Below are 9,246 nucleotides of genomic sequence, written 5' to 3'. Positions count from 1 at the left end.
TTTTTTTTTTTTTTAATTCTTTTTCTTATTTTCATTGTGGGTTTGGTTCTTGTACACCTTGTTAAAAAAAAAAAAGAAAGAAAAAAAAGAAAATGCTAAGTGTGGCTCTGAATTAAGGGTTTTTTTTGTTTTTGTTTTTGTTTTTTTTGACAGGACAGTGACTGTTATATTTTCTGTCAGATTTGTAATGCCTGAATTGGTGAGTTTGTCTTAGTTGTGCCATACTTTCAAAAATACATATATATATATATATATATATATATATATATATATATATATATATATATATATATATATATATATACATCCTCAGATTAAATGATGCAATATAAATCTGTGTCCTGTTATGATAAACTCCGCCCATTACGGCAATATTGCATCATATCGTAACTTCCGGGTTCGTCATCACGTCACCCGGCACTGTCTACACCAGCACCAACTGCACACACTTACTGTCAAAGTTATCCCAACACACCGGGTAACTTTACATTTGCTATGGCAGAACAGGCTGTCGTTGACAAAATGAGCGAACTACACGTGGACGAGGGAAAAAAGGTGAACATTTCTATTTAACAAACGGCTATGTTTAACTCAGTTAGCTAGTTAGCAGCTAGCTTAGCCGGTGCTCTCATACTGTCATGTTGCCGTCAGCATTGTGGTGCTAACGTTGAGGCTAGTTAGCATTTATCACAAAACGATATATTCTCGCTTATGTTGCTGTTTTCAGTCAGATAGAAAATGTTTTTGCCTTTGTTTTATTCTGTTTAGATGTATCCATTCTGATAGATTTGCCTTTGTATGTGAGCAAACAACTTAATAAGTGTTTGTTTAGGAGGCAGTGCTATGCCAAACTTCCTCAGTTAAAGGTTTATTTGCTTATTATAAGGTTACACACATGATGGAGCAACATTCAGGATGTTCTATAAAACCTTTGACTTTAATTCTACATATGCGACACCGCAGGAAACTTTAACTTCCATTTAGAACTATATGACTGACTGATAATGAAAGGAGCTTTACTGATTTTCATGTAATGATTTTTTGCATAGGGGGGAAATGGAGGTGGTAAAGATGGAAAGAAGAAGGCTAAAGGTGCTGCAGTAGAGTCTGGAGGCAGGGCGGAGGTGAGTTGCTAAATTTATTACCAGTAAGCATGTAGGTGCTATTAATGAACATCCTATTCATTTCTGGTTTTGCAAGACCATGAATCATGTCATTCTGCAGTCATCTTGCATGTTTGCTGCCCACGAGTGTCATGGTTGTGGTTTTTGGTGTAATCTTGTAAACACTGCAAAGACTAACAAATACAGTTAATAAATGAGGAGAAATGATGGCACAGTATTACTTACAAGCAAAATGAACATCAGTGTCAAAAATGAAAGTTTCACCTATCATTTCTCATATAGGCCCAGTTTTTAGCTTAAGAACTCTATTTTATAGAACTGTTTACAAAATATAAGTATCACTTGTAGAAAAAAGATATAACTAATTATGCTAAGTTATACTTCTGACATGGGGAGGGGTGTGTGACAAATTCACAGGGCCCAGCATTTGTGTCCAGTGGATACAGGTTAGAAGGTGTGAAAATTTCGTGTAAGATCCACTGTATAATAGAGACCAGAACCCGGGAGTTGGACATTGAAAGTAAAGTTTTACTTTCATTTCACCCCAACGTTAGTTACGTTAGTTAGGACCACACCCCCACGTATATAACTGCCACCCGACAAAAAAAAAAAAACATCCCCCCTTCTGTTTTTTTGACAAACCGAACCCTGCATATAAATGCACTATTAACTTTAATAATATTTTGTCTTGCTTGTATTAGTGATATTTTAAGTCTGTGAATCTGTAGGAACTAATTATTCAGCAGTACAAGAATATAGAAAGGTTATGTTCAATCCAATTATTAGTCAAATACACTCTGCTATTAGCTGTATATATCACTTCAGTTGTAATATGTATGTTCAATAAAAGTTTATTAGCATATTTGTAGTGTTTTAGTTCCAGCAAAGTCTTTTATTCTGATCCTGAACAAAGTGACAAACTGCTGTCCCCGTGTTACAACATATTAGTGTTCATAAAACTTATCATTGAAACACTTTTATCCAGTATTGATCACAATTGAAGTTTATCATCATACCTAAAGCCCTGTGTTTCATTTAGGATCAGTTTCTTACGAGAGCAGCATGTTTTGTTCATGTGTGTCACACAGCAGTAATTTAAATGTTTTTACCCCAAAATTGTATTTCTGTAAATTGTAACTTGTGTCATATGAAGTACTTACTGAGACCTATTCATACATGTATTAAATATGGAGATAAGTTATTTAATTTTCAACACAGAGCTTACTGAACATGAAAAGTGTCTCTGTGTCACTGCTTGATCTCGCCCTTACATTGTTATTAAAATCCAGCCTTGTGGTTTTGGTGTCAGTTCCAGTGTTGTGAGTGTAGCTCCAACGTGTCTGTGTGTTGTCACTGTTTGCATAGAGAAATCTAAATAGAAGGCTTTGGCACCACTTCACTTACTTACAAGGTCCATGGAGAAAGGGTAAGAGTGGGTACAGATCAAGAACTCCAGCAGTACTTGTCGTTCACTCTGCTTCAATCTAAATATAGACCAATGCATCTGGGCTAGTGGACCTCATCAGGACATTATAACCAGCTGTATTTAAACGAAACATAAAAAGATACAAGGAAACAACCAATCCTGTGTATTATCCAGATGCTGACCATCCACTATGGTGCATGTGCATATGAATCCATGGCTCATGGCCAATCATGTTAGCAGAGGTACAGCAGGAGTGTTCAGTTCATTTAATTAAACTAGCCACTCCCCTTGTCTTCCTGTGTTGGTCAATATTAGAGTGAAATTAAGTTCCTCTATACGACAAGTGCTGCTGCAGGTCTTGACCTGTGCGTAGATAAATCTCCCGCTTACATCCTTTTTATTGTTGTCTTGTTTTTGGCTGTTGTTTCTCCACGCAGCTCTCTCCACCGCCTCAGTACATTGATGAAAGGCTTGATTTATATGCAAAGCTTAAAGCTGAGCATGAAGCCCTGATGGCAGAGAGGGCAGAAAAGGAGAGTAAACCCCAAGGTGACCCTCCCTGATGGGAAAGTGGTAGACGCTGAGTCCTGGAAAACCACACCGTACCAGATCGCCTGTGGAATCAGGTCAGTCTAGCCATGTATGTTCTGTCCGTGTGAAGTGGAAGAACTAAATCTCAACATTAAGCTCAATGTTTACAAATCAGTTATAAGGTTTATTTATGTGCAATGACTTGGAAAGATTCAGAAACACTTTGACAAAAAGGTGAAAAGCGTGATACAGCAAATTTCAGATAGAACTGTTATTGAAAAAAATGTAAACTGAGATCTTGGAATTATTTGTTTTCATCGTAGACTAAAGATATATATTAACATAAGACTAATTCATATCCACTTTATATCTTGTGATTTTTTTTTTGTGATAACTGATGAAAGTCTTCACTAGTAAGACTGAGAAATGTAACATTCAAACACATTTGACTCAACTGTTCTGGGTCTTATAGTATTTTTCATCTGATTTATGAGTCATTTTTAGTACATCAGCGTGTAAACTTTCATGTTTAATATTTTCTGACCCGTCCAGTCAAGGACTCGCAGACAACACTGTGATTGCCAAAGTGAACAACAGTGTGTGGGACCTGGACCGACCTCTGGACGACTGTAGCCTTCAGTTGCTCAAATTTGACGATGAGGAGGCTCAAGCTGTAAGTGATTGAAATGCCAGAAATGACAAAGCATTACAGTTTTCATTTATTAAATGTTTGAGTACTTAAAGCTGCATTTAACTTTCCTAAACAATTTTATAAAATACCTTACTTTAACAAAGGCCTTGAGGAACAATGCAGATTATGAATCCCCTTTGATATTAAATAGATAAAGAGATCAATGATCATTAAGATGTTTCCTTTGGATCACTACCATTATCAAAAACTCCTGCACACATCATTATAAAGCATGGTATAACAGTAGGGTAGGGGCCAAGGATGAATGAATTATGAAGCACATTGAGTTTAAAAAAAAAAAAAAAGTGCACATGCTGGATTTTGTGACCTTCACAGACTTTTCTGACAAACCTTTTAAACAAACAAACAACATTCTTCAGTGACATTCCAACCTTTGCTTGTAACAGTTTCACGGTTGGTGTTTAAAGCTGCGTATGACTTTCGTCACCAATTTTTCATCAAATCTGTAAAACCTCAGTCAGAGCCTAAGTATCACGAATCCATAAGTCTTTCCGTGATTACGCACCTTAATCTCTTCCTCATGGTGAACAATTTCAAAGTGTACTCCACCATAAATAATCCATTTGTTTACAAACAGTGCCAGTAGGTCACTCAGGCATTTTCGGAAATTTGTAGTGACGTGCATTGTTGGAAGTGGAGCTCCACGCGGCTGCAATAGCAAGAGGCAATGAAGCCGTTTCTGTGTTTGTTGCCTGTGGCCATAATGCGGCTGCATGGAGCTCCGCTTCCCACAATGCACATTGCGACAAATTTCTAAAAATGCGTGAGTGAACTACCGGCTCTGTTTGTAAACAAATGGATTATTTATGGTGGAGTACACTTTGAAAATTGCTTACCGTGAGGGAAGAGATTAAGGTGCGTAATCACGGAAAGACTTATGGATTCGTGATACTTAGGCTATGACTGAGGTTTTACAGATTTGATGAAAATTGGTGACAAAAGTTATACGCAGCTTTAAACACCAACCGTGAAACTGTTACAAGCAAAGGTTGGAATGTCACTGAAGAATGTTATTTGTTTGTTTAAAAGGTTTGTCAGAAAAGTCTGTGAAGGTCACAAAATCCAGCATGTGCACTTTTTTTTTTTTTTTAAACTGAATGTGCTTCATAATTCATTCATCCTTGGCCCATGCCCTACTGTTATACCATGTGTATAATGATGTGTGCTGGAGTTTTTGATAATACTAGTGATCTAAAGGAAACATCTTAATGATCATTGATCTCTTTATCTATTTAATATCAAAGGGGATTCATAATCTGCATTGTTCCTCAAGGCCTTTGTTAAAGTAAGGTAATTTTATAAAATTGTTCAGGACATTTAGTGTTTATTAATCGGTGCTAAACATCTTGCAGACTTAATTTAATCTTATCTGCATGGAGTTGGAACAGGCCATCCTGAGCCTGCAAGGTTAAAGTGATGGATGAGAGGTTTACAATCAATAATAAACCTCAGAGCTTAGAGATTCCCAAAGCATCCCGACCACAAAAACACTAAGAGGAGACGGGAGAATATAAAACATTGCTGTAATAATAATGTAGTGCTGTAAAAATAGTGGGAACTGGTCTCCCAAGAATAATGAGACTTGTCCCTAAAATAAAAGGCCAATTTCAGTTTTACTGCCTCTTGAGATGCTGAATATTTTACGTGCGTAATTTTCTTACCCTAGTACTATTTGTCAGTAGAATTCTTTGCATGTTTTTGTCGCATATTTGAAGTAGTTTTGTGTTGTCAACATTGAGGAGCTGTGATTAAGAGTGCTTCAGTAGCTTTAAAAAGGTCTGAATGAATGCAACATCCACAAACACTGACAACCTGGATTTTTCAGCATGTTGATAAATGTAGATAGTTTGACTCTATTTCTGTTATTGCTACAAGGCGAATGATCATGTGACTATTTTTCAGGTTTACTGGCACTCCAGTGCACACATCCTGGGTGAAGCCATGGAGCGGGTGTACGGGGGCTGTCTCTGCTACGGCCCCCCCATCGAGAACGGCTTCTATTATGACATGTACCTGGACAATAATGAGTAAGTCTTGACTATCACACTCTAAAAACATAATCAAATTGTAAAAGTTGTTAGTTATAGACTACATTATTTTACATAGCCAGTAATTCTTTTCGAGTTATTATTTTTTGTACTTGTCAGATCTGTCAGAGCAACTGTGTCATTTTCTATCAAGCTAATTCTCAGACGATGCCAGGTTTTTGTTTAGGTTTAAGCTTGGTCAGGCATTCTCTGGTTTTATTGAGGTTTTATAGATAGATAGATATATAGATAGTAGATAGATAGATAGATAGATAGATAGATAGATATGACTTTATTTAAAAACCACATGACTGAAAAATGAAATATAAGAAAAACACGACATTTGGTATTTCTGTAAGTGTTTATATAAATATAGAATTAAAATTAAATATTATTTACATATTAACATTTTTTAAACTGAAGTTTTGAGGTTATGGCAGATTTGTTTGTCTTTTGGGGCGCTTTAGTTCAGGGAACATAAATTTAAAAAAAAAAAAACAAAAACCCAACACAACACTGCAGATGTAAAGATGCTTAAATGACCAAACAGTCCTGCCAGTAGGGGGTGCTAAAGGATGCAGGGACGTATCTTCTATTGTCTGTTCATCATCTTCAGTCTCCACCACTCCTGTGACTCCTCTGCTGACAGAACATACATCAAACTAGATCCTGTTGCTGATTTTATTGGAACGTCAAGATGAGAAGTAGACTGACTTAAAACAGCTCTAGTTTTATGACCATCTAACATCAATCAGTCACCGTGAAGGGGCTACCGGCACGCCAACAATATTCTAGTGGTTTTATTCCAGCGGTGGAAGTTGGTGTGTCTTATTTGATTTAGTATGAAAATGAGTTTAGTGTACAGTTGATGTGGTTTATTGTGTAGACTGGTGGCGTTATTTAGGTGTGTATTGTAGCTGCCAGTTTGGTGTTTGGTTTTAGACCAGTAGCCCATCCCATCCCAAACAGGTGGAGCTGACGCTAATGCTATCAAACTGGACTTTTATAGGGTGGGATTGAAATGGCATCTTTTTGTGTCTGCCTAGCATCGTCGAACGCCTCAAACTAAAACCATTGAAACACAGAACAGAAATCCAAAGAGACTGAAACTTTGAAAGCATGTTCAAGACACTTTTTTTTGTCATGTACAACTTTTTGTCTTGACCTTTCTCTCAACACTTGCATTTCTGTCAGCTTCAGGCTGCAGGAGAGCACGAGCAGCGCTGTCTAATTAATTCCACAACCTCCTTAATGAAGTCGTTTTATGCTAATGGAATTCTTGCAGAATGTTTTTGCAAGGAGATTTTGACATTGCTCAAGCCCTAAAGCCAGGACTTGTAATAGTTTGCCCATGCTTGGCAAAGGTTATCGGTTTGTGGCCCTAACAAATACACTGCTAAACAAAAAGTCTAGTCACATGACTAAATGTCTGGTTCTGTCTGGAAGGCCCTTTGGAAACTTTAGGAGTCCAAGGCTATGTTCAGACAGCAGGTCTTAATGCACAGTTCAGATTTTTTGGTGAAATCCAATTTTTTTGTGTGTGCGCGTTCATATTAGCTACACATTAAATGCAACTCCTATCAGTTTTGAGTATGAACTGAATGCGACCCTGAAGTGACTGCATGTGCAAAAGTAGTAATATGTTTTTCCCCCACTCCTCATCCTGGGACGCAGAATTTTGACGTTTGTTGCATTTTCAATGACATAAAGGTTGGATAAATGCGACCTGGCTGTTCAGACTGAAGTCGCATTGCAAATATCAGATACATATCAGATTTAGGACCCCATATGAAAGTGTCCTGGGTCGGATTTGAAAAAATCAGATTTGTGCTGTTCAAATTGTCTTTAACAGATCGGATACAGGTCACATATGGGCAAAAAAAATTGGGTTTGGGCCACATTTGCCCGCAGTCTGAACATAAGCTAAATGTAGAATTACAGGTAAGGAAGGATATGTTTAATTTGGTTGCAATGTTGTGGTTTTGTTTTGTCCAGGGGAGTATCAAGTAATGACTTTCCCTGCCTGGAGAACTTGTGCAAGAAAATTATCAAGGAGAAGCAACCATTTGAAAGGCTGGAGATAAAGAAGGAGACGCTGCTGGAAATGTTCAAGGTATCTCAAAGCACAAAAGTGCACAAGAACACACAGAGGTGTATTGTGCAGAACAGCAGCATGTGAACCCATTTATTCTCTTGACAGTACAACAAATTCAAGTGTCGCATCCTGAATGAAAAGGTCACCACCCCCACTACTACAGTTTACAGGTGAGTCCAAGCCGTGAACCTACATTAAAACTCATTTATGTCTTTATATTTGTGCTCCAGATTATTTCTTCTATTTGTGCCACAGATGCTCCTTACCAAGAATATAAAAGCATAAGTACAAAGGTTCAAAGCACCGCTGAAAGCAATCCATGTGTTTTTTAGGGTTACAGGTGTGAAGGGTTAGTTTTCTCTGTTAGTTCTTTGGAATCAAGGCAGGTATATATAAGTCTGTCAGTCACCATTTAATTCACTGTATACTGTTGTTGTAGTGTTTCCACCTGTGATCTATTGTGTTATTGCTTTATTAGAATAGAATAGCCTTTATTGTCATTGTGCTACTCCAGTCTTATTAATAAAATGGTGCTTTAATAAAACACCAGTACTACAGAAATAAGAATAGAATGAATAAAATGACAAAAACTAAAATAAGATAAGAAAATAGAATATAAATTTACAATTTTACAAAGTAACATTGAAATAGAGCTAAGTAGAATAAAAAAATTAAAATGGACAAATATGAATAGACACAAATTTACAGTGTGACGGTATGCATGTATATATATTTTAACAGTATGTATTGCCCTTGAATAACAGTATGTACATCTGTGTAAGCCAAGCCTATACAAAAATAGTGCATTTATATTTTGTTAAATATTTGAATAAATATTGCTTGTTATTGCAGAATAGAAGATTATTGCATCTGTGTATCTCGATCCTGATTTAGGTCTTTCATCTGTGATGCAGGACTCTACTGTCAGCTAAATACTGTTAAAAATACTTCACCACCCTGGTTGTTGCATTGGGTGACATGTTTCTTCTTTAGGAAACTGAGAAGAACCATTGTTTTTAACAAAGTGTCTCCAAAGTTTAATAATAACCATTTTTGCATCTGCAGAACCAACAGAGCAGGCTGTGGTCTGCTGAGCAGAACTTGTCTTCATTGTAAAAAGGGAAGGTTGTTAAGATAGAACCATACTGTTAAAAACAAGTGCTGCCTTCTGTAGTAGGAGATACAAACATATAGGAATATTAAACACCACTGCCTGCATGAACCACACTGGAGCTTCTCCTGCATCTACCAGGGCCTCAGCTGCATCACTGCTCCTTCCCTTTGATGTTAGTCAGATGTAGTTTTCCCTCTGTGTCCTGCAAATAATACAT

The 9,246-nt window shown here is 37.0% G+C and overlaps 1 protein-coding gene across 1 annotated transcript; it reads left to right on the top strand.

Annotated features, from left to right (window-relative positions):
* The first annotated feature begins 495 nt into the window (after positions 1 to 495).
* Positions 496 to 8,149, top strand: LOC115426237 (threonine--tRNA ligase, cytoplasmic-like). The gene is made up of 7 exons (XM_030144241.1): positions 496 to 555; positions 1,050 to 1,124; positions 3,070 to 3,176; positions 3,634 to 3,754; positions 5,696 to 5,820; positions 7,816 to 7,933; positions 8,021 to 8,149. Exons 1-7 carry the CDS (start codon positions 496 to 498, stop codon positions 8,087 to 8,089), a joined length of 675 nt encoding a protein of 224 aa, XP_030000101.1. The 3' UTR covers positions 8,090 to 8,149.
* Positions 8,150 to 9,246: the final 1,097 nt, after the last annotated feature.

This window comes from Sphaeramia orbicularis, chromosome 9 (assembly GCF_902148855.1).
Source record: "Sphaeramia orbicularis chromosome 9, fSphaOr1.1, whole genome shotgun sequence".
In the NCBI taxonomy this organism is placed as follows: Eukaryota; Metazoa; Chordata; class Actinopteri; order Kurtiformes; family Apogonidae; genus Sphaeramia; species Sphaeramia orbicularis.
Note: the sequence above shows the minus strand (reverse complement) of the source record. Positions and strands in the feature narration are given on the sequence as shown.

Coding starts and splice junctions, on each gene's coding strand:
- LOC115426237 (XM_030144241.1), top strand. CDS start 496: ATGGCAGAACAGGCTGTCGTTGACAAAATGAGCGAACTACACGTGGAC. Junction 3,177..3,633: donor CAGATCGCCTGTGGAATCAG/GTCAGTCTAGCC, acceptor TGACCCGTCCAG/TCAAGGACTCGCAGACAACA. Junction 7,934..8,020: donor CGCTGCTGGAAATGTTCAAG/GTATCTCAAAGC, acceptor TTCTCTTGACAG/TACAACAAATTCAAGTGTCG.